Genomic DNA, 26,681 nt, shown 5'->3' with positions numbered 1-26,681 from the left:
AGGCAGTTTGTAAATCTGCTGGGTGCAAAGGATGTTGGGAATGGTGAGGGTGGAGCACTGCGGGAGGGCTGTTGGACAGGTGACAGAGAAGGAGTGCTGAGGCAAAGGGTGGTGTGGGTGGAGACACCCCAGCTCCAGGACACTAGACAAGGTCATTTGATTCCAAACAATTGACTTATTGATCAGTGCCGAATGTCTTTCTGGTGCTTCCTGCTCCCTCTCCTCTCTCTTCCTCTTTTCCCAACCATGATCCTCCCTCTCCCTGCCCCCTTCCAACTCTAAGTCCACAATAGAGACCCATATTAGAATCAGGTTTATCATCACTCACGTATATCATGACATTTGTTTTTTTTGTGTTAGCAGTACATTGCAATACATAAAATTACTACAGTACTGAGCAAAAGTCTTAGACACCCTATCTATATATATGTATACAGTACTGTATAGACATAATACAGACATAATACTGTATAGACATAATACAAGCAGAGTTCACTGCCAAGAAGGCCCACCAGCGCCTTTATTTCCTGAGAAAACTAAAGAAATTTGGCCTGTCCCCTAAAACCCTCACTAATTTTTATAGATGCACCGTAGAAAGCATTCTTCTAGGGTGCATCACAACCTGGTATGGAAGTTGTCCTGTCCAAGACCGGAAGAAGCTGCAGAAGATCATGAACATGGCACAGCACATCACACAAACAAATCTTCCGTCCATGGACTCACCTTACACCGCACGCTGTCGGAGCAGTGCTGCCAGGATAATCAAGGACACCACCCACCCAGCCAACACACTTTTTGTCCCTCTTCCCTCCGGGAGAAGGCTCAGGAGCTTGAAGACTCGTACGGCCAGATTTGGAAACAGCTTCTTTCCAACTGTGATAAGACTGCTGAACGGATTCTGACCCGGATCTGGGCCGTACCCTCCAAGTATCCAGGCCTGCCTCTCGGTTTTTTTGCACTACCTTACTTTCCATTTTTCTATTTTCTATTTATGATTTATAATTTAAATTTTTAATATTTACTATCGATTTGTGATCCAGGGAGCGGGAAGCGCAGAATCAAATATCGCTGTGATGATTGTATGTTGTAGTATCAATTGTTTGGCGACAATAAAGTATAAAGTATAATTGTAATGGATAGTATTTTTTATGTATTGCACTCTAATTCAGCCACAAAACAACAAATGTCATGAGAGATGTCAGTGATATTAATCCTGATTCTATTTCTGATGTCCACAACTCATTAATCCTAACCCTTACATTTTTGGAATGTGGGAGGTAATCCACAAGGTCACGTGGAGAACATACAAACTCCTTGCAGACAGCATTGAGAATTGAACCCTGATCACATTACACTAACCATCACACTGCTGTTCCAACCCACTTCTGCAAAGCAGAGGAAAAGCAGCAACTCAGCTGTACAACCTGCTGTTGGATCCAACTGTTTAATTTTTAGATTCAGCTATTTAATTATTATTTTATTTCCAGTTTAACAATTAATTATATGCTTGTAGTTTACATAATTACTTGTATACAAGTAACTGTTTATTATGATTCCTAGTAGCTAGAGTCTGCACATAATAGGTTACTATGCCTCTAGTGGTTATACAAAATTCTGGAAAACTCTGGGAATTTTTCTATTCTGCATTAAGTGAACAAGTGCTTTCTCAATGGTTAACTTGTCATAGCAGTATTTGAATGACTACTTTCTAATTGGTTGTCTCTTAATCTGCAGATTTGAATGGAATTGTTCTTATCTTGTTAGTATAAAAATAGCTCTTTTGTGCCAGGTGCCACTTTTAGTTTCTTTCTTTCGATCAACTAGTTGATCCCCATCACTCTGTGTTTCAATCGCCCTTTGTTCTATCAACTCTGAATAAAACAATCACAAAGAAACAACTTTATGCCTCTTTCGTGACTTCTATGAGACAATAAGACCATAAGACATAGGAGCAGATTTGGGTAAATCTGCTCTGCCAAACCATCATGGCTGACTTATTATCCCTCTCAACTCCATTCTGCTGCCTTCTCCCTGTAACCTTTGACACCCTGATTAAGCAAACACCTCCCAACCACCACCTTAAATATACGCAAAGACTTGAACTGGACAGCCATGTGTGGCAATGAGAGTTGCAAACTCATTTTGGCTGTATTGGTGCATGACAAATTGTACTATGCAATGACCATAAAGATATTTAATTTCATTTCATTTCAGAATTCCACAGATTCACCATTTTTTCCCTCATCTCTTTTCTAAATAATGTCCCTCAATTCTGAGGCTGTGCCCTCTGATCAGAGACTCCCCCGCTATAGGAACTATCCAGCCCACGTCCACTCTATCTAGGCCTTTCAATATTCTATTCAATAGGTTGCAAAGAGATCCCCCCCCCCTCAAATTCTTCTAAACTCCAGTTGAGTACGGGCCCAGAGCCAACAAACGCTCATGTTAACACTTTCATTCCTGTGATTACTCCCGTGAACCTCCTCTGGACCCTCTCCAATGCCAGCACCTCGTTCCTTAGATAAGGGGCTCAAAACTGTTCACATATTCCAAGTGCAGGCTGACAAATGCCATACAAAGCCCCAGCATTACATCCTTGCTTTTGTCTTTTAGTCCTCTCAAAATGAATGATAGCATTGCACTTGCCTGCAGAGAATCCTGCACAAGGACACCCAAGACCCTTTGCACCTCTGATTTTTAAATTTTCTCCCCACTTAGGTAAAAGTCTACACCTTTGTTCCATCTGCCAAAGTGCATGATCATGCACTTCCCTACACTATATTCCACCTGCCACTTCTTTGCCCTTTCCCCCAATCTAAGTCCTACATCAGCCTCCTTGATTCCTCAACCCTACCTGCGCTCACATATCTTTGTATCGACCCGAAAACCTGGCCATCAATTCCTTCATCCAAATCATTGACATACAACATGAAAAGAAGACGTCCCAACACCATCCCCTGTTGCACACCACTTGTCACTGGCAACCAATGTCCCCTGCCACTGAACCAATCTTATGTCCATGCTAGTATCTTTTCTGTAATACCACGGGCTCTTATCTGCCTGATATTTCCATTAGCAATTCTAACAGATTTAGCAGGCAAGATTTCCTTTTCAAAAAACCATAATGACTTGGCCTATTTTATCATGTCCCTCCAAGTACTCCGAAACTTCATCCTTAATAATGGACTGCAGCATCTTTCCAACCACTGAAGTCAGGTTAACTGTCCTATAATTTCATTTCTTCTGGCCCCCTCCCTTCTTAAAGAGTGGAGTGTCATTTTCAATTTTCCAGTCCTCTTTTATATTATTGGCTAACATATTTTCATATTTCATCTTACCTCTGTGGCTTTTTCCGTTGCCTTCTGTTGGATTTTTGAAAGCTTCCCAATCCTCTAACTTCCCGCTCAATGGCACTCTTATATGCCTTCTCTTTAGCATTTGTACTGTCATTGACTTCCCTTGTCAATATGGTTGAATCATTCTTCCTTTAGAATACTTCTTCAACTTTGGGATGTTGTATCTTTCTAGGACCTTCCGTATTTCTCCTCGAACTACCAACTATTACTGTTCTGCCATCACTCCTGCCAGTGTCCCCTTCCAACCCAGTTTGGCCAGTTCCTCTCTCATGCCTCTGTAATTCCCTATGCTCCACTGTAACACTGATACATCTGATTTTAGCTTGTCCTTCTCAAACTGCAGGGTGAATTCGATCAGATTATGATCATTGTATCCTAAGAGTTCCTTTACCTTAAGCTTTCTAATCACATCTAACACCCAATCCAGAATTGCAATTCCCCTTGTGGGCTCAACCGCAAGCTGCTCTAAAAGCCATCTCATAAACATTACAAATTCACTCTCTTGGGATCCAGCACCAACCTGATTTTCCCAATCTACCTACATATTAAAATCCTCCATGAGTATCACAACATTGCTCTTTTTACATGCCTTTTCTATCTCCTGTTGTAATTTGTACCCCACATTTTGGCTATTGTTTGGAGACCTGTATTTAACTCCCATCAGGGTCTCCTTACCCTCAAGAATTTTACATCTTCTTGTCTTATGTCACCTGTTTCTAAGAACTTGGTTTAATTTCTATACCATTAGAAACACCCCATCCCCTCTGCCTACCCGCCTGAACTTTTGATAAGCTCCCAACTATGACCTTCTTTCAGTCATGACTCAGACCCATAACATCGTACCTGCCAATCTCTAACTCAGACGTTCCCATCCTGGGATCCGTTGATCCCTCAATCAATGGTAAGGGTCCACACCATTAAAAAGATTTGAGAACTCCTGGTCTAGCTGCACAGAGTACTCAGAATCCACAAGGATCAACTGGTTGGATTATCTAACCAGCACCAATTGGGAGTCAAATGAATTAGCACAACACTTTATAGCACCAGCGACCTGTATTCAGTTCCACCACTGTCTGTAAGGAGTTTGTATGTTCTCCCTGTGACCACATAGAATTCCTCTAGGGGTAATTCAGTGGTGCAGGTTCAGTGGTGCAGGTTCATTGGGCCAGAAGAACCTGTTACCATGCCGTATCTTGAGTGATGAGGCTTAGTGACTGGTTGATAATTATAAGTTTTTTCTCTTTTACTACATTATGAGCCATTTTTATTTCTTTCTGTATTTTATTCTTGACATAGAATAATATAAAGGAATGGGTCAGTAGTGCAGCAGTTAGCATGAGGCTATTTCAGAGCCAGCAACCCGGAGTTCAATTCCCAGTACTGTCTGAAAGGAGATTTACGTTCTCCCTGTGAATTCCCTTCAGGTGGGCTCTGGTTTGCTCTCAAATTGCAAAGATGTACGAGATTAGTAGGTTAATTGGTCACATGGGTGTAGTTGGGCGGCGCAGGCTTGTTGGCCTATTACTGCGCTGTATCACTAAATAAAAATAAAAGAGCTGGAGGATTAGAAAAATCTGCAGCTGTTGGAAATTGTAAATAAAAACAGGTAATGCCAGAAATATTCCACAGGGAGGAGAAGCAGAATTAAAGTTTAAATAGTAAAATGATCAGACCTGGGGGAGTGGGACTAAATGGGAGAAAGGATCAGCTCATGATAAAATGGCGGAGCAGACTCGAATGGGCCGAATGGCCAACTTTTGCTCCTTTGCCTTATGGTCTAATAAGACCATAGACCATAAGACATAGGAGCAGAATTAGGCCGTGTGCCCCATTGAGCCTGCTCTGCCATTTCATCATGGCTAATCCATTTTCCTTCTCAGCTCCAATCTACTGCCTTCCTCCTGTATCCCTTCATGCCCTGACCAATCAAGAATCTATCAACATTTGTCTTAAATATACTTACAGATTTGGCCTCCTCAGCTGCCTGTGGCAACGAAGTCCACAGATTCACCACTCTCTGGCTAAAGAAATTCCTCCTCATCTCTATTCTAGAAAGATGCTCCTGTATTCTAAGGCCGTATCCTCTGGTCTTAGACTCTCCCACCATAGGAAACATCCTCTCCACATCCACTCTATCAAGGGCTTTCAACATTAGATAGGTTTCAATGAGATGACCCCTCTTGCTTCTGAATTTCAGTGAGTACAGGCCCAGAGCCATCATCGTTCCTCATGCATTAACCATTTCGTTCCCGGGATCATTCTCATCAAATGCTCTTCATATGCCAAGCCATTCAATCCTGGAATCATTTTCGTGAACCTCCTTTGAACCCTCTCCAGTTTCAGCACATCCTTTCTAAGGGGCTCAGAATTGCTCACAATATTCCAAGTTGGGCCTCATCGGTGTTCTATAAAGCCTCAGCATTACATTCTTGCTTTTATATTATATTCTTTTTGAAATGAATGCTAACATCACATTTGCCTTCCTCACCGAAGATGCAAACTGCAAATTAAACTTTAGGAAATCCTGCACAAGGACTCCCAAGTCCCTTTGACCCTCAGGTTTTTTTTGTATCTTCTCTCCATTTAGAAATTAGTCAACCCTTTCATTTCTTCTACCAAAGTGCAAGACCATACACTTTCCGACACTGTTCTCCATCTGCCACTTCTTTACCCATTTTATTAATCTGTCTAAGTCCTTCTCTAGTCTCTCTACTTCCTCAAAGCTACCTGGAGCTCCACCTATCTTCATATTGTCTGTAAACCTTGCAACAAAGCCATCAGGTGAGGGGGAAGATGGGAGAGTTGGGGAGAGGGGATGAACTGAGTAGCTGAGAAGTGATAGGTGGAAGAGGTCAAAGGCTGAAGAAGAAGGAACCTGATAGGAGAGGAGAGTAGCCAATGGAAGAATGGGAAGGAGGAAAGGAACTAAAGGGATGTGATGGGCAGGTGAGGAGAAGACAAGGGGCAAAAAGGTAACCAGAATGGGGAATGGAAAAAGTGAAAAACAAGAGGGGGAGAAATGACCAAAAGTTAAGAGAAATCACTGTTCATGCCATCAGCCTGGAGACTACACAAAGTCAGTCTTAACACTTGCTTATGAAATCACAACCAGGCCTTGTCCTTTAAGTATAACAAAACTGCCTTTATGTCATAGAAAGTGTGGTGCCTGTTTTTAATGGGACTACATTACCGTCAGTGATCTGCTCTCCTTCTAGTGGGTCTCCTTCCCCACTAGCGTAAGTGGCATAGACGAGGATTTGGTATTTGGTTTCTGGTTGCAGATTGTCCAGCGTTATATACGGAGTGTCGCCATAGACCAGCTTTTCTCCTCTGTCATCACCAAAGAGCGACTTCCAGGTGATGCGGTAACTCTGCACATTGCCCGGGGCTGGTGTCCACGAAGCATCGATTGTGGTGGGTGTGATATTTCTGGTCACAAGGTCACGAGGAGAACCACGTTCTGGCAACAGAAAGAACAGAGTAATTGGAGGCTTTCAGTTCGTCAGTCTTTTGTAACTTTATAAGGCGTTGGTCAGACAGCACTTGGAATGTTTTGAGCAGTTTTGGGCAGAAAGGATGCACTGTTATTGGAATGTCCAGAGGAGATAAATGAGAATGCTCCCGGGAATGATAGGGTTAACATACAAGGAGCGTTTGATAGCTCTGGGCCTGTCCTCGCTGGAGTTTAAAAGAATGATGGAGGATCTCACTGAAATCTATCGAATATTAAAAGACCTAGATAGAGTGGACACGGAGAGTATATTTGCTATAGTGGAGGCGGGGGGGGGGGGGGGGGTGGTCTAGGACCAGAGGGCACAGACTCTGCAAATTAATTAATTGCCATAGAGAGTACCGTGGAGGCCAAGTCAGTGGGTACATTGGTTAGTCAGGACATCAGACGTTAGTGGAAAAGGCAGGAGAATGGGGCTGGGAGGGAAAATAAATCAGCCACGATGAAATGGCGGAACAGGATCGATTTTCCAAATAGCGTAATTCTGCTCCTTTGTCTTATGGCCTAATCTTCTATTGGGATCTTATATCATGAAGTTATAGAGTCATAGAGCACGGAAACAACCCCTTCAGCCCATCTAGCCCATGCCAAACCGTGTCATATTAGGAAAGGTTGAGTGAGATGGACAGCAGCTGTCCTCCATCGTGTCACCCACTTGATTCAGTCTCACTCTGAACCAACTTTTTCTACTGCCATTACATTGACTTTCATGAAAAATCTACAAAAGCCCAATTGGACCACACTTGTATTGTGTTCAGTTCTGACCATCTCATTCTAGGAAGGAGGTGACAGCTTTAGGGACGGTGCAGAGGAGATTTACCAGAACGCTGCGTGGATGAGAAAGCATGTCTCATGGGAATTGGCTGAGCAAGCCAAGGTTTTTTCTCTTTGAAGTGAAGGAGGATGAAAGGTGACTCTAAGATAGAGATGTACAAAGTGATAAGCAGCATAAATTGAGTGGACAGCCAATACCTGCTGGCAGTGGTGGTAGAGGCTGAAAAAATTGGCATGCTTAAAAAACCCTTAAACCGGCAGTGGTGTAGTGGCATCAGCACCAGACTTTAAGGCAAATGGGCCCGGGCCGGCCTCATGAAAAAAGACAGACAAATGCTAAGGAGATGGCAAAAATATCACCCGATACGCCACAAGGCACAAGAATGAACAACAACAAAAGACTCTTAGATAGGTACATGGAAGTATGAAAATTAGAGGATTATGGTTTATGTATGAGGGAAGATTTAGATCAGGTCTGGAGTACATTTGTATAGGTCAGTACAACATCAGGGGCAAAGAGGCCCACACTATGCTGTACTGTTCTACAGTATGTTCTTATCAGTAGGACTTGGAAGCCTAGGGATCCCATTTTAACTGTAAGTGCTAAAATATTATCAGCTTGTCATTCCTCCCTCTATTTCCTATAGAATTGTCAATATCTCTTGGGATCTAACCAGGTCCCAACATTTCAATGCAGCAACAAAGAAGGCACGACAACCGCTATATGTCATCAGGAGTTTGAGGAGACTTGGTATCTCACCAAAGACTCTCATAAATTTCTACAGGTGTACCGTGGCCAGCATTCTGGTATGCTACGGTGGGGGGTGGGGGGGGTGCACTGCACAGGATCGAAATAAGCTGCAGAGAGTTGTGAACTCAGTCAGCTCCATCATGGGCACTACCTCCCCAGCATCCCGGACATCTCCCAGGAACGATCATTCAAAAAGGTGGCGTCCACCATTAAGGATCCCCGCCACCCAGGTCAGGCCTTGTTCTCATCACTACTGTTAGGAACGAGGTACAGAACCCTGAAGGTACGCAATCAACGGTTCAGGAACAGCTTCTTCCATCTGCTATCTGATTTCTGAAAGAACCATGAACCCATGACCACCTCACTACATTTTTATTTCTAATTTTTAGATTTAACTATTATAGAACATAGAACATAGAACAGTACAGCACAGTACAGGCCCTTCGGCCCACAATGTTGTGCTGACCCGCAATCCCTGCCTCCCATATAACCCCCCAGCTTAAATTCCTCCATATACCTGTCTAGTAGTCTCTTAAACTTCACTAGTGTATCTGCCTCCACCACTGACTCAGGCAGTGCATCCCACGCACCAACCACTCTCTGAGTAAAAAACCTTCCTCTAATATCTCCCTTGAACTTTCCACCCCTTACCTTAAAGCCATGTCCTCTTGTATTGAGCAGTGGTGTCCCGGGGAAGAGGCGCTGGCTATCCACTCTATCTATTCCTCTTATTATCTTGTACACCTCTATCATGTCTCCTCTCATCCTCCTTCTCTCCAAAGAGTAAAGCCCTAGCTCCCTTAATCTCTGATCATAATGCATACTCTCTAAACCAGGCAGCATCCTGGTAAATCTCCTCTGTACCCTTTCCAATGCTTCCACATCTTTCCTATAGTGAGGAGACCAGAACTGGACACAGTACTCCAAGTGTGGCCTAACAAGAGTTTTATAGAGCTGCATCATTACCCTGCAGCTCTTAAACTCTAGTATACATATATACTTACTGTAATTCACAGTTTTTTTTCTCTAATATTATGTTTGCATTGTACCACTGCCACAAAGACATGAAATTTCATGACATATGCCGCTGTGATTAAACCTACTTCTGATTCTGAAGTACCCTTCCGAGTACCTCTCAAACATTGGCAATGGGAAGATAGGGTAAGGACAAATGTGGGAAAAGTGAGACTTAGTGTAAATAGTCTCTTCATGTCTATGAGGACTCAGTGTTCTGGAGGAAAGCAGCTTGGTTTGCTGTTGCTCTTTCTTTCCAGCTGTTGTTAGAACATAGGTCCTTCAAGCATATGATGTCGGGCCAAATTTTAATTGACTCTAGGATCAATCTAACCTACCCTCCCACATAGCCCTCTATTTTTCTGCCATTCATGGGCCTATCTAAAGTTCTTTAAATGCCCTCAGGTATCTGCCTCTATCACTACCACTGGTAGGGTGTTCCACACGCTGACTGCCCTCTGTGTGAAAAACCTACCTTTAACAACCCCGCCATACTTTCCTCCAATCACATTTTAATTATGCCCTCCTGTACTAGCTTCTTCCACTCCAGGAAAACGTTTCACTGTCCACTCAACCTATGCTTCTTATCATCTTCAAATCACCTCTCATTTTCCCTCACTCCTAAAGGGAAAAGCTCACTCAACCCACCCTCATAAGACGTCCTCTCTAATCCAGACAGCATCCTGTTGCTTGTGTTGTTCTGCAGTGCATTGTGGGACATGCTCCGTTGGTGCTGGAATGTGTGGTGACTCTTGCAGGCTGCCCCCAGCACATCCTTAGGTCATCAACGCAAATGCCATATTTCACTCGCAAACACGAGGAATTCTGCAGATGCTGGAAATTCAAGCAACACACATCAAAGTTGCTGGTGGACGCAGCAGGCCAGGCAGCATCTCTAGGAGGAGGTACAGTCGACATCAGTCCTGACGAAGGGTCTCGGCCTGAAACGTCGACTGTACATCTTCCTACAGATGCTGCCTGGCCTGCTGCGTTCACCAGCAACTTTGATGTGTGTTGCCATATTTCACTGTACATTTTGATGTACCTATGATAAATAAATGAATCTGAATCTATGACTGAAATCCCACAACACAGCAGCCTCATGGTAAATCATAAGCACAAGAGTCTCAACAGATGCTGGAACACACACACACACACACACACACACACACACACACACACACACACACACACACACAGTGCTGGAGGAACTCAGCAGGTCAGGCAGCATCTGTGGAAGTGAATGAACATTCGACGTTTCAGGACAAGAACCTTCATCAAGACTGGAGGTGGAGGGGGCAGAAGCCAGAATAAGGTGGTGGAGGAGGGAAGGTGTACAAGCTAGAAGGTGATAGGTGAGACCAGGTGGGTGGGAGAAGGGGGATTGATGTAAGAAGCTGGGTGGTGATAGGTGGGAAAGATAAAAGGCTGAAGAAGGAGGAATCTGATAGGAGAGGATTGTGGACCGCAGGATAAATGGAAGGAAGAGGGGCACCCAGGGGAGTAATCCTCACAGTCACCCTGGGCTATCTTTTACTGTAACACTAAATGCCAGCAGTATCATGTTTACTCCAGTAAAGCTGGTGAGCAGTGTTTTATATCAGTTCTGACCCTGCTCGAAACCATGTCAATTTTTAAAGGCACCTTTTGTCCTTGCCAACATTATGTCAGAGCCAGGATAAAAGATAGGCATTCTTTTCTTTAAATAATGATCCAGGAACGGTCTGGAAAATGGGCTACTGGCTGATTTTTGATTTAGTTGACAAAAAAAGGCAGCCAAGTAGTATTTCAGTTACTGATATAATCTCAGTAGCCCAGGAATTCAATCCCATAAAACTGCTTTTTGTCAGAGATTAAAAACTAGCTTAGTCCAGAGTAAAACTAATACTAATATGAAGAGACATAAGTTAAAGGTATTTGGATAAAAGCACAGGGGGGATGTCAGAGATACACAAAATGGTGGATGTATGGAATGCTCTGTCAGGGGTGGTGGCAGAAGCAGATAGTCATAGTGTCATAGAAAGGTACAGAGCAGAACAGGCCCTTTGGCCCATCTAGCCAATGCTGAAACATTTAAACTACCTACTCCCATCGACTTGCACCGGGACCATAGTCCTCCATACCCCTACCGTCTAAAATTCGCTTAAACATTGAAATTGACTTGCATGCACCACTTGCGCTGGCAGCTCGCTCACACTTTCATTACACTCAGAGCGAAGAAGTTTCCCCTCATGCTCCCCTTAACCTTTTCACCTTTCACCCTTAACCCATGACCTCTGGTTGTAGTCCCACCCAACCTCAGTGGAAAAAGCCTGCTTTCATTTACCCTCTTTATACCCCTCATAATTTTGTATACTTCCACCAAAACTCTCCTCCTTCTTCTACATTCCAAGAAATGAAGTCCTAACCTTTTCAAACTGTCCTTGTAACTCAGACCCAGCAACATCCTTGTAAATTTTCTCTGCACTCTTTCAAATGTATTTACATCTGTCCTGTAGGTGGGTGGCCAAAACTGCACACAACACTCACCAATGTCTTGTAATACTTCAATATATTAGGGACCTTTCAGAAATTCTCAGATAAGCACATGAATGTTGAGAAAAACTGGAGGACCATGTAGGACAGAAGGGTAAGATTGATCATAGAGTAGGTAAAGGAGACAGCACAACATTGTGGGCAGAATGGCCTGTACTATGCTGTACTGTTCTATACTTTCTGCTCTAAAATCGAACGCAACCACTTACAGTCACAGAGTTGCACCACGCACAAGCAGATCCTTTGGCCATTCTAACTCATACTCACCATCTCATGCACATACACCCAGTGTCCACTTTATTAGCTACAGCTAACTTAGCATAGTTAAATTAGGCAGTATTATAGTATTACAGATAGTATTAGTTAATTAACCTGTTTTCTTACACAAATATCTAATCAGCCAGACATGTGACAACAACTCAATGCATAAAAGCACGCAGGCATGGTCATGAGGTTCAGTTGTTGTTCAGACCAAACAGCAGAATGGGGAAGAAGTGTGACCTCAGTGACTTTGACTGTGAAATGATCGGTGGTGCCAAACGGGGTGGTTTGAGTACCTTAGAAACTGCTGAGCTCCTGGAATTTTCACACACACAACAGTCTCCAGAGTTTACAGAGAACGGTGTGAAAAACAAAAAAAAACAGTGATCGGCAGTTCTGTGGGTGAAAACACCTTGATAATGAGAGGTCAGGGGAGAATGGCCAGACTGGTTCAAGCTGACAGGAAGGTGATAGTAACTTAAATAACCATGTGTTACAACAGTGATGTGCAGAAGAGCATCCTGAACACACAACATGTCGAATCGTGAGGTGGATGGGCTACAGCAGCAGAAGACTACAAACATACACTCAGTGGCGCCTAGATTAGGTACAGCAGATAACTAATAATGTGGCCACAGAGTGTATACAATAATTCTAGTCTAGCCCCTTACTTATTCTTCCCACTTTCCCCTCAATTCCCTCCAGAGTATCCACACAATACGAGTGCTCTAGAATTTTTTGGCCCTCGGTTATGAGATGGAAACAATAGTTTATTGAATATAGCAGTTCTGATGTTCTTCAGCTAATATTTTTTGGCACTGATATAAATCACTTGCCTCAGCTGGAAGGATATCAAGGACTTTGGCAGACCAAAGATAAGCATCTTCATCTATGTGGGCAGAAGCTGATGTTTGGCTTGTATGTCCTGGGTTAGGAGATTGGGAATGATTGCCCAGTGAGTCCAAATGGAATTAATCAAATTCACGAGTAGAAAATTCGAAAATCGGAGGTGCAAAGAGATTTGGGAGTTCTCATGCAGGATTCCCTAGTGGTTAGCTTACAGGTTGTGTCAGATGTGAGGAAAGTAAAAGCAATGACAGCAATCATTTTGAGAGGACTGGAATATAAAAGTAAGATATGATGCTGAGACTTTATAAGGCATTGGTCAGACTTATCTAAGAAAAGATGTGCTGGTACTGGAGAGGACCCGGGGAGGTTCACAGGTATGAGTCTGGGAATGAACTGGTTAACATATGAGGAGCTCTCGATGGCTCTGGGTCTGTTCTCACTGGAGTTTAGAAGAACGAGGGTGAATCTCATTAAAATTTATTGAACATTGAACGGCCGGGATTGAGTGGATGTTTCGAATACCGGAGGAGTTTGAGACTAGAGGGCAAAACCTCAGAACAAAGGACGTCTCCTTAGAACAGAGATGAGGAGGAATTTCATTAGCCAGAGGGTGGAGAGTCTGCGGAATTCATTGCCACAGACAGCTATGGAGGACAATTCACTGGGTATATTAAAAGCAGAGGTTGACAGGTTCATGATTACTAAGGGTGTGAAAGTGTATTGGGAGAAGGCAGGAGCATGGGGTTGAGAAAGATGTTAAGTTAACGGTGGAACAGTTCGATGGGCTGATTGATCTAATTCTGTTCCTGTGTCTTACGACCTTATGGAATTGTTCTCAGAGGTTCTCAAAATAATGCATGGCTTTGACAGAATAAATATGGAGCAATTTTATTCCCTGATAACCTACCAGGGAAGATAGCTTTAGCATAAACACAAGAGATTATGCAAATGCTGGAAGTCCAGAGTTAGACACACAAAATGCTGCAGGAAATTCAGTTGATCAGGCAGCATCTATGGAAAGAAATAACAGTCCACATTTCAGGAACTCAGTAGGAAATTTCTGACTGTCCATGACTGGTAGCAGGGAAGATTTCCTTCTTCTTCTGCCTCTAAAATTCCAGCTTCTCACTATGTTCCCCCAACCCCACCCAACCACCTCACCTGGTCTCACCTGTCACCGGCTAGCTTGTCCTCCTTCCCCTCCCCCTATCTTCTTATTCCTGCTTCTGTCCCCCACCTTTCCAGTCCTGATGAAATGTCTCAGCTCGAAATATTGGCTGTTTATTCCTCTTCCTCAGCTTGGCCTTCTGAATTCCTCTGGCATATTGGGATTATGAAAACAAACTGCTTTTGTGCCACAAACTGAGACGGATTGGAATGCAATTTTTAATATTGGAATAGGCTAAAAACATCAGGAAGGTCCAACATTTCAATTCCTGGCTGATATACTTTCAACTGATATCCTACTCACTGCTGTACAATCAAAACTAAAACAGGAAACATGAGAGATTCTGCAGATGCTGGTAACACCCACAAAATGCTGGAGGAACTTAGCAGGTCATTCAGCATCTACTGGGAAAGGAATAAACAGTTGACATTTCAGGCTGAGGCCCTTTTTCAGGAATACTGAAATTTCTTAATGAAATCATCGACTATCCATTTTCCTCCGCAGATGCAGCCTGGCCCACTAAGTCTTCGAGTCATAGAGTCATAGAACACTACAGCACAGAAAAAGGTCCTTTGGCCCATCTAGTTCATGTTGAACTCTTAATCTGCCTAGTCCAATCGACCTGCACCCAGACCATTGCCCTCCATACCCGCCTCATCCATGTACTTACCCAAATTTCTATTAAATGTTGAAATCAAACCCATATCCACTACTTGCACTGGCAGCTTATTCCACACTCTCACCACCCTCTGAGTGAAGAAATTCCCCTTCATGTTCTCCTTAAATGTTTCACCAGCTTTTTGTGTGCTGTTCCACGGCTAAAAGTAGATGGAACTGTTCAGAAAGGTCAGGAACCCTGGGCTGCAACTAACTGGATTAGATATGAACTGAGTACAGAGTCTGATCATCAGTAGTTTCTGGTACCAGAGTTCCATGAAGAGAGGAGGAATGAGGGCCAGTGAATCCCTAGGTATGCAAGTCAGAGAAGGCTGGAATTCAAAGCCTAACGTTCAGGGACATGGTCATCCGACAGCCCCCTATTTTTGGGGCCTGGAGTTCTTGGTCCTCATTCGTTGTCATGGGCTAGTCCTGGGTTGACACTAAAGATTGAAGTCTGAAGGTCAGCTTGAGGCCCGATTGCTGGAGCCCTAAGTCTGCAAGCCTGCGAGTCCACTTGAGGCCGTAGGCCAGTAGACCTGTCCCGGGTTTAGAGGACTCTCAGTGTGTGTGGGCAGGTGGGTTGGTGGGAGGAATGGGGGCTTGTTTCGCTGTTGCTGCTTTGCTGCTGTTGTTGTCGTTGTTTGTGTTATTCTGTGAACATTGTGGGCCTGCTACGTTGGCTCTAGAATGTGTGGCGACATTTTTGTTGGCTGACCCCAGCACAAGATTTATGATAAAATATTCAAGATTCACGTTTATCTATCCTGTTGAAACATACAGTGAAATGCGTCATTTACGTTAACAGCCATCACAACCGAAGGATGTGCAGGGGGCTGCCCGTAAACATTGGTACACATTCCAGCGCCAACACAGCATCTCCACAATTGTTCAGTAGAACAACACATGCTACAAGCAACAAAACAACAACAGCAAAACAATCCCTGATCCTCCCACAGTCCTCTAACCCCAAGACAGGCTGCACTTTTTGGCCTCCGGTGTCCAGCCGACTCAAATTTGGACGAGGACTCCCAGGCACACAGCTTTTGACTTCCTCGGCAGACGGACAGAGATTCGCAGACTCGCGGCTCCAGCCAACGGACCTCAGCTTCCAGACGTCCAATTCGTCCTTCGGGCCTCCAACCTTAGCATCCAACCCGGGAATCGCTGATCACTGAACATCAGGCCTTGAACGCCAGGCTCAGCAATGATGGGACCCCGAACAACAGGCCTCAAGCCTTAGGTTGTGTTGTAAATGACGCATTTCTCTGTATGTTTCAATATACATGTGGTAAACTAATGAACCTGGTTCTGAATCTGGTTCACCAGTGAGGCTTCCTCTGAATTTAATTTAACACTACATGGCCAATATCCTTGGGACATAGCAGGATGGTGGGGGAGGATGAACTGTGAGATCCAATTTACTCCCCCTCCAATTATCTGCTCTGCTACATGGTTTAAAAGAAAGAAGGAAGAGTCCCATGGAGCGTACTCCCTAGGGCCAACATCTGCAGCAGAAGATGAGAGAAACAGAGGAACAGGGTGGGGGAGAAGCAGGTCACATGACTGCTGCTACTTGTTGGAGTCTTGACCTTAGACTCCCCCATGTGTGAGTGAGTACATTCCATCCCCGGGGCTGTAGGGTTTTTGTTTTCCTGACGTAACTCATCACCAACATCCCCGCACAAAGGGAAAAGAGAATTTGGAAATCCTTAGCCATGCATCTGTCCCTCAGAGGGATGGAAATGGCAGCTGTGGGTAGGTGGCATGGTGGGGGGGCCGAGAGGAGGAAATGAGATCAGGATTGTGAGCAACTAGAACAGCAGCCAAAACCTTCAGAATATCTTCTCGAGAGATGAGAAAAGAACTTGTAAAATCCATTTATTGGACTATTGCAGTATCATCAGTCAAAACAAAGACCTCCTAAAGATAATAGTCATAGTCATAGTCATAGTCATACTTTATTGATCCTGGGGGAAATTGGCTAATAGAGTGGAGCAGGCAAATTGTAAGATTCTGCCACATTCCACGGCCAAATTTTCAGCCCTAAAGATGTCTCAACCACCTCCCACCTAACAGCCACCACTCCCAAAGAGTGATAAACAGAATACGCAAAGAATGTATTTGGGACAGAGGTTAGACCCCACGGTTACTGCATTGTGGTCTGCAGGCCATCTGCAGCCTGAGACAGGAGCAAACAGCTCTGTGCTAAAGGGAATCTGAGCAGTGTAATAATCTTGTGTTCTGTGAATACTCCTTGGAAGTTACTGGTGTAGAAATTCCTTGGTAGATTTAGATCAGTTAGGTTCCTTAAGGTTAGGCGGTGAGGTGGAGATACGTCTCTACCAAAGGAGGTGTAAGGTGCTCTTTCGCTCTACTACCCTGTAGGTCACCCTTGGGCAAGGTGTAGCACCTGCATCAGGGTCACGTGAAGCACGGGAGCTTGTGCTGGATGGTCGTACAAGCAGCTGGTGCATATCACAAGTCCAGGTTATGCGACCAATGACAGCAGGCAGACAATCTCTGAAGAGTATTGATAATGGTGGGGCTCACCAGAAGAAGGCAATGGCAAACCACTTCTGTAGATAAATTTGCCAAGAACAATCATGGTCATGAGACCACGATAGCCTAAGTGAAGATTGTTATAGCCAGGGGCGGGAGTGGGGAATAAGCTCCCACTACCTATTTAATACCACCAATAGCACGCATGTCAAATAGCCTCTGGCAACAAGGTCCAGCTCATGGCATTCATGTGCGGCTCAACTACTAAGCCTGGGTGAACGGTTTCTACTGACACAAAAAGGGGCAAAGGCATATTACTGGCACCTTAAAATCAGTTGGGGCTCGTCAACTGTGGTTGCCAGTTCATCTAGGAGAAGGAAAACTCTGATTTCAAACCTCCCACTGCTTTGTGACTATACCCGCTCAAAGGGAAAGCTTCTAGACTAAACACCAAGAAAAAATACGTAGCCAGAGTCCCTAAGGAGTCTTACATAAAGTTCAATGCTGACTGGCAATTCCTGCCATGACGCTGGTGCCAAACAGTATCAGTCTCTGTTGTTCCTTTGGGTTCATCGGTTGCATGGAGGGGGGGGGGGTGGGTCCTGCTACATGGGTAACAGATTGCTCTCCATATTGTCTACCCTGGCTTCCGTATCATGTAGGCAGCTGGGATGCAACATCATTGCTTGGCCTTGACCAATGGAGGACCTCTATAATCCTATACAGCACAGTGTAAAAAAATTCCCTTTGACGCTCACAGAGGAAATATTGTACATAGCAATTATAAATTGAAGATTACTGCACAGGAATTGTTGTGCCAAACTTGAATTTGTTGTGCCTGATTGAATTTTTTGAGGATGTGACTAAACACATTGATGAAGGTAGAGCAGTGGATGTAGTGTATATGGATTTCAGCAAGGCATTTAATAAGGTACCCCATGCAAGGCTTGTTGAGAAAGTCAGGACGCATGGGATCCAAGGGGACCTTGCCTTGTGGATCCAGAACTGGCTTGCCCACAGAAGACAAAGAGTGGTTGTAGATGGGTCATATTCTGCATGGAGGTCAGTGACCAGTGGTGTGCCTCACGGATCTGTTCTGGGACTCTTACTCTTCATGATTTTTATAAATGACCTGGATGAGGAAGTGGAGGGATGGATTAGTAAATTTGCTGATGACACAAAGGTTGAGGGTGTTGTGGATAGGGTGGAGGGCTGTCAGAGGACATTGATAGGATGCAAAACTGGGCTGAGAATTGGCAGATGGAGTTCAACCCAGATAAGTATGAAGTGGTTCATTTTGGTAGGTCAAATATGATGACAGCATATGGTATTAATGGTAAGACTCTTGGCAGTGTGGAGGATCAGAGGGATCTTGGGATCCGAGTCCATAGGACGCTCAAAGCAACTGCGCAGGTTGACTCTGTGGTTAAGAAGGCAAACGGTATATTGGCCTTCAACAATCATGGGATTGAGTTTAAGAGCCAAGAGGTAATGTTGCAGCCATATAGGACCCTGGTCAGACCCCACTTGGAGTACTGTGCTCAATTCTGGTCGCCTCACTACAGGAAGGATGTGGAAACCATAGAAAGAGTGCAGAGGAGATTTACAAGGAAGTTGCCTGGATTGGGGAGCACGTCTTGTGAAAACAGGTTGAGTGAACTCGGCCTTTTCTCCTTGGAGCGACGGAGGATGAGAGGGACCTGATAGAGGCGTATAAGATGATGAGAGGCATTGGTCGTGTGGATAGTCAGAGGCTTTTTCCCAGGGCTGAAATGGATGCCACAACAGGACACAGGTTTAAGGTGCTGGGGAGTAGGTACAGAGGAGATATCAGGAAAGTTTTTAACACAGAGGGTCGTGAGTGCATGGAATGGGCTGCCGGCAACGGTGGTGGAGGCGGATACAATAGGATCTTTTAAGAGACTTTTGGATAGGTACATGGAGCTTAGAAAAATAGAGGGCTATGGGTAAGCCTAGTAATTTCTAAGGTAGGGATATGTTCAGCTCAACTTTGTGGGTTGAAGGGCCTGTATTGTGCTGTAGGTTCTCTATGTTTCTAAACTTTTAACCTACTCTAAAATCAATCTAACCCTTTCTTTTTGCACGATTTATTTAAATGGGGCAGCTCAGTGGTGTATCAGTTAGCACAATGCCTTACAGTACCCGTGACCTAGGTTCAATTCTCACTGCTGTCTGTAAGGAGTTCGTACGTTCTCCCCGTGACCACATGGGTTTCCTTCGGGTGCTCCAGTTTCCTCCTACAGCCCAAAGACATACGAGTTTGTAGGTTGATTGAAACATAGAAAAACTACAGCACAAAACAGGCCCTTCGGCCCACAATGCTGTGCCGAACATGTACTTACTTTAGAAATTACCCAGGGTTACCCATTGCCCTCTATTTTTCTGAGCTCCGTGTACCTATCCAGCAGTCTCTTAAATGACCCTATCATATCCGCCTCTACCACCGTTGCCGGCAGCCCATTCCATGCACTCACCACTGAGTAAAAAACTTACCCCTGACATCTCCTCTGTACCTACTTCCAAGCTCCTTAAAACTGTGACCTTCCGTGTTAACCATTTCAGCCCTGGGAAAAACCCTCTGACTATCCACACAATCAATGCCTCTCATCATCTTATACAGATCTATCAGGTCACCTCTCGTCCTCCATTGCTCCAAGGAGAAAAGGCCAAATTCACTCAGCCTATTCTCATGCTTCCCAATCCAGGCAACATTCTTGTAAATCTCCTCTGAACCCTTTCTATAGTTTCCACGTCCTTCCTATCATGAAGTGACCAGAACTGAGCACAGTACTCCAAGTGGGGTCTGACCAGGGTCCTATATAGCTGCAACATTACCTCTCGGCTCTTGAAATTATTCCTCAATTAATGAAGACCAATGCACTGTGTGACTTCTTAACAACACAGTCAACCTGCGCAGCAGCTTTGAGTGTCCTATGGACAGGGACGCCAAGATCCCCCTGATCCTCCACACTGCCAAGAGTCTTACCATTAATACTATATTCTGCCATCATATTTGACCTACCAAAATGAACCACCTCACACTTATCTGGGTTGAACTCCATCTGTCACTTCTCAGCCCAGTTTTGCATCCTATCGATGTCCCGTTGTAACCTCTGACAGCCCTCCACACCATCCACAACACCTCCAACCTTTGTGTCATCAGCAAATTTACTAACCCATCCCTCCACTTCCTCATCCAGGTCATTTATAAAAATCACGAAGAAAAGGGGTCCCAGAACAGATCCCTGATGCATACCGTTGGTCACTGACCTACATGCAGAATATGACCTGCCTACAACCACTCTTTGCTTTCTATGAGCAAGCCAATTCTGGATCTACAAAGCAAGGTCCCCTTGGATCCCATGACTCCTTATTTTCTTAATAAGCCTTGCATGGGGTACCTTATCAAATGCCTTGCTGAAATCCATTAACACTACATCTACTGCTCTACCTTCATCAATGTGTTTAGTCACATCCTCAAAATATTCAGTCGGGCTCGTAAGGCACGACCTGCCTTTCACAAAGCCATGCTGACTATTCCTCTCCATATTATGCCTCTCCAATTGTTCATAAATCCTGCCTCTCTGGCCCTTTTCCATCAACTTACCAACCACTGAAGTAAGACTCACTGGTCTATAATTTCGTGGGCTATCTCTTCTCCTTTTCTTGAATAAGGGAATAACATCTGCAACCCTCCAATCCTCCGGAACCTCCCCCGTCCCCACTGATGATGCAAAGATCATTGCCAGAAGCACAACGATCTCTTTCCTCACCTCCTACAGTAGCCAGGAGTACATCTTGTCCGGTCCAGGTGACTTATCCAACTTGGTAAAAGCTCCATCACATATTCGTTCTTAATATCTATATGCTCAAGCTTTTCAATCTGCTGTAAATCATCCCTACAATCGCCAAGATCCTTTTCCATAGTGAATACTGAAGCAAAGTATTCATTAAGTGCCTCAGCTATCTTCTCAGGTTCCATACACACTTTTCCATTATCACACTTGATTGGTCCTATTCTCTCACATCTTATCCTCTTGCTCTTCACATACTTGTAGAATGCCTTGGGATTTTCCTTAATCCTGTCCGCCAAGGCCTTCTCATCGCCCCTTCTGGCTCTCTTCATTTCATTCTTAATCTCCTTCCTGCTAGCCTTATAATCTTCTAGATCTCTATCATTACCTAGTTTTTTGAACCTTTTGTAAGCCTTTCTTTTCTTCTTAGCTAGATTTTCAACAGCCTTTGTACACCACAGTTCCTATACCCTACCATCCTTTCCCTGTCTCATTGGAACATACCTATGCAGAACGCCACGCAAATATCCCTTGAACATTCGCCACATTTCTGCCGTACATTTCTCTGAGAACATCTGTTCCCAATTCATGCTTCCAAGTTCCTGCCTGATTGCTTCATATTTCCCCTTACTCCAATTAAACGCTTTCCTAACTTGTCTGTTCCTATCCCTCTCCAATGCTATGGTAAAGGAGATAGAATTGTGATCACTATCTCCAAAACGCTCTCCAGAATTGGTCATTGTAAACTCTCTGGGATTCGGGAAGGGTTAAATTGGGGGTTGCTGGGTGGTGCAGCTCAAAGGGCTATAAATGCCTGTTCGGCACTGTATCTGAATAAACAAGTAAATAAATGGATTTATATTTTTATTGTAATTTGATGTATTACAATGTACTGCTGCCACAAAAAGCATATTTCATAACGTATGTGAGAGACAATAAACCTGATTCTGATATGGGTCTCTATTGTGGACTGAGAAGGGGAAGAAGGCAGGGAGAGGGGAATCATGGCTCGGAAAAGTGGAGAGAGAAGGGAGAGAGTAGGAAGTTCCAGAGAGATATTCTGTAATGATCTATAAACCAATTGATCAATAAACAAGTGGGCATAGAACATAGAACATATAAATCTACAGCACATTACAGGCCCTTCAGCCCACAATGTTGTGCTGACCATGTAACCTATTCTAGAAACTGCCTGGAATCACCCTACCGCATAGCCCTCTATTTTTCTAAGCTCTGTGTACCTATCTAAGAGTCCCTTAAAAGCACCTATTCTATCCAAGTGACCTTGCCTAGTGGGTGTGTCTGCACTCGCACCACCCCCCTCCCCCACCCCTGGCACTCCTTCTCTGCCACCTGCTCCACACTCTTCCCATGGTGCTCCACCTCACCATCCTCAACATCCTTTGCTCCTGCCAAATTTACACACTCGCTCTCCCTTCCACGTTGACAGATACAGTGCCGTGCAAAACTCCTCGGCACCCTGGCTAGATAAATGTGCCTAAGACACTTACACAGTACTATTTGCCAGGCGAGAAAGACCTCCACTTGGTACGGAGGTCAGTCTCTCCTCTCGCACTGTTGTAATCTGCTGAACTCGTTATGTATCCGGTGTTCCCCCGGGCACTTTCCATTCAGACATTCACTGACCTCCCAGTAAAACTGTGAGAATCCCCAGGAGTATGCTTTCGAAGGATGAATTTTGGCGCGAGAATACAAACTCCCCGCATGCAACATACCCCTGTGATAAAACCAGAAACACTTATTGATTCCTGGAGATTTATATACCCTTCTGATAAGTGGAATATGCACAAAGCATGCAGCTTCACTTGCCCAGCTTTCACTGAAGATAGAATTTCTGTTGATTTTTTTTTGGTCACAGCCTCTATGAGCCCTGATTGCATCTCCTGCAGTAACTGTATTTGCAATGGGCCACGATAGCAAGGTGGAGTAACCCTGGCACCAGCATATTCAGAAAATCATCTGGAGTTTACCGTCCCCTCTCTTCAGTCACTTGCACAGCCACTTAACAGATGTATTATTTAAACAACAGTACAGGTGTCCCCCGCTTTTCGAACACTCGCTTTACGAAACCTCACTGTTACAAAAGACCTACATTAGTACTTGTTTTCGCTAACAGAAGGTGTTTTCACTGTTACAAAGAAAGGCAGCGCGCGGGGAAAAGCAGCGCGCAAAAAAAATCAGCGCGCGCCCCGAGCAGCCGCTCCCCCCCGGATTCCGAACGGCATTGCTTAAACATGTGCCTGTGAGCAGCCGTTAGCAAGGTGAGTTCTATGGTATCAGAAAAGCCTAAAAGAGCTCGTAAGGGTGTTACACTTGGCGTAAAACTAGACACAGTTAAGCGTTTCGATCTTGGCAAACGAAGTAAGGACTAAGTGAGTTTGGCTTGTGGAAGCTGACGAAGATGATGTTGAAGAGGTTTTGGCATCCCATGACCAAGAACTGATAGATGAAGAGCTAATGCAATTGGAAGAGGAAAGGATAACAATCAAAACCGAATGAGTAATGATAAAGTACGACTTTAATTTTGAAAGGGTGCTCGGTTTAAGGCATATTTGCAGGATGGTTTGAGTGCTTACAAAGAACTGTATGATCTAAAAATGCACGAGGCTCAGCAAGACTTCCACATCAGCCACAGCAGACGACTAACCTCGGCCTTCAACATTGAGGCAGGCAGTCATAGGAGAAGATGAGCTGCCTGCCCTAATGGAAACAGACGACGAGGTGACACCCCAGTGTCCCACCACCCCAACCCCCAGGCCGCGGACAGATACCGATCCGCGGAGAATGCAGTGGTAGCTGAGAGGCACACAGCACATCTTTAAGAAAAAAGCCGAAGTAAACATGCTAATTAATTAGGAGCCGCTCGACACGTAATTGTTGGCCCAGATCAGAGGTGATGCAATCGGCAATCACCCCTGATCTGGGCTGACAATTATGTGCCAGGCAGTACCTAATTAATTACCATGTTTATTTCGGCTTTTTTCTTAAAGATGTGCTGTGTGCCTCCCGGCTACCGCTGTACCCGTGTATGCTTCACAGATCGGTATCGGTTCGCTGCCCGGAGGGTGGGGGCCACTGCACCATCCAAGCTCCAACGACTCAGTCTAACACACCATCATCAGTGTGCTCGGCAAGCTGTCTTCCCGATTCCGGTAAGTGATACTACACTGTACATACATTATTTCTACTTTATATTGGCTGTGTATTTTTACGTGTTATTTGGTATGATTTGGCAGCTTCGTAGCTTAAAGGTTACTGGAGAGCACTTGCGCCGTGTTTCTGCCAAGAGTGCTGGCGCTGTGTTTTTGCCAACGGCGCTTGCGTGAGATTTTCGCTACGGAGAACAATGCTGGCAATGATTGTGGAAAAGTATTTCTGCTTTATATAGGCTATGTACTTGCCATATCATTCCTGCTTTTATTATACATTACTGTTATTTTAGGTTTTATGTGTTACTTGGCATGATTTGGTAGGTTATTTTTGGGTCTGTGAACACTCACAAAATTTTCCCATATAAATAAATGGTAATTGCTTCTTCGCTTTACGACATTCCAGCTTACGAACCGTGTCATAGGAACGCTCTACCTTCAGATGGCGGGGGAAACCTGTACAATGATAACACTAAAATGGTGTCACATGTGACTCAACAGGAAACATGTCCACCTCTAAGTTCGGGCAATGCATCTCAGACCATGACAAATTAATAAATATTAAAGATCAAAGCCCAATGATGAATCAGAGATCCAAATCAGAGATTGAAGTTCATTCCTAAGTCCTAATAGGAGACTGAAGTCTGGATCGGAGCCCAAAGATCAATTGCAGATACAGATCGAACCCCGAAAGTCGATCAGAAACCCGGATCAAAGCCAGAAGGTCAATCAAAAATCTAATCAGATCGAAGCCTGAAGGATGATTGGAGATTCAGATTAAAGCCCAATAGTCAATTGGAGATCTGGATCAAAGCTTAAAGTTTGATCAGAGGTCCAGAACAGAACTGAAGGTCGATGGAGATCCAGATCAAAACCTGAAGGTCAATCAGAAGTCCAGACTGAAGCCCAGTGGTCAATCAGAGATCTGGATCAAATCCGAAAGTTTAATCAGAGGTCCAGATCAGAGACTGAAGGTTGATTGGAGTTCCAGATCAAAGTCTGAAGGTCGATCAGGAGTCAAAGCCCAATGGCCAGAGCCTGGGTCTGTGAAACTCCTCGAGTCTTCTGGGAAGTTAAGGCCTAGTGCCTGTGATCCATGAGTTCACTGGAGGCTGAAAAGTGTTCCCTGCGTAGGATTAGTGGACTCTGTATGTGGGTGGGTGAGCGGGTGGAATGGAGAAACAAGGCTTGTTTCACTATTTTTGTTATTTTGGCTTGGTATGTTCTGCTTTGTTGTGTCTGTGTTGTTCTGCTGAGCATTGTGGGTACACTATGTTCACACCAGAACATGCTACGACGCTTGCCCACTACCCATCCTACATTCCACAGATGTAGTTTGGAGAGCATTCGAACTGGCTACATCACCAATCCTGGGCAGCATTCAGGTCGTCTTCAAGGAGCAATGCCTCAAAAAGGTGGCTCCCATCATTGTAGACCCCCATCAGCCAGAACATGCCGTCTTCTCATTCCTACTATCAGGGAGGAGGTAAGGGAGCCAGAAGACACACACTCATGATTCAGGAACAGCTTCTTCCCCTCTGCCAACAGATTTCTAAATGGCCAGTGAAAGGGCCTGTCGAGTTTCTCCAGCATTTTGTGTGTGTTTCTTGAATCCACAAACACTACCTTGCTACTTTTTTCACTGCTTTTTTACCTTCTTAAATATATACACCTCATATTGTAATTTACGGATGTTATTGTGTATTACCATGTACTGCTGCCACATACAACAAATTTCACAATATATGCCAGTGATATTAAACCTGATTCTCATTCCTTGGGTGTGTTGGTTGTTAATGCAAATGGTGCATTTCACTCTGGTAGAGGAATAAAGAGTCAAAATTCCTCTGCCCTCTCCATAAATGCTGCCTGACCATAAGACTCAAAGACATTGGAGCAGAATTAGGCGATGTGGCCCACCAAGTCTACGCCACTATTCCATCATAGCTTTCAACCCCATTCTCCTGTCTTCATCCCTTTGATGCCTTGACTAATCAAGAACCTATCAACCACTGCTTTAAAAGAATTCCACAGATTCACTGTCCCCTGACTAAAGAAATTCCTCCTCATCCCTGTTCTAAAAAGATGCCCCTCCATTCTGAGGCTGTGCCTTCTGGTCCTAGACTCGCCCCCTACAGGAAATATCCTCTCCACATCCACTCTATCTACACCTTTCAATATTCAAAAGGTTTAAAGAGATCCTTCCTCATTCGTCTAAACTCCATCACGTACAAGCCCAGAGCCGTTAAATGTTCCTCATGCATTAAACTCACAAGCTCCTCCAACATTTTGTGTGTGTTCCTGGAGGAACTCCGAGG

The 26,681-nt window shown here is 44.4% G+C and overlaps 1 protein-coding gene across 3 annotated transcripts in view; it reads right to left on the bottom strand.

Moving 5' to 3' along the window:
• The window catches only part of col12a1a (collagen, type XII, alpha 1a), a 393,755-nt gene that overhangs the window by 297,112 nt on the left and 69,962 nt on the right, over positions 1 to 26,681 (bottom strand). For 2 of the 3 annotated variants that reach the window (XM_072264772.1, XM_072264773.1), the window contains exon 13: positions 6,547 to 6,816. The exons of the other annotated variant lie outside the window; for it this stretch is intronic. In XM_072264772.1, the coding sequence (XP_072120873.1) occupies positions 6,547 to 6,816 (270 nt within the window). The remainder of the gene's footprint in view (positions 1 to 6,546; positions 6,817 to 26,681) is intronic. 3 annotated transcript variants of the gene reach the window in all.

This window comes from Mobula birostris, chromosome 8 (genome assembly GCF_030028105.1).
Source record: "Mobula birostris isolate sMobBir1 chromosome 8, sMobBir1.hap1, whole genome shotgun sequence".
NCBI lineage: Eukaryota > Metazoa > Chordata > Chondrichthyes > Myliobatiformes > Myliobatidae > Mobula > Mobula birostris.
This window is presented reverse-complemented; position numbering and strand designations above follow the sequence as displayed.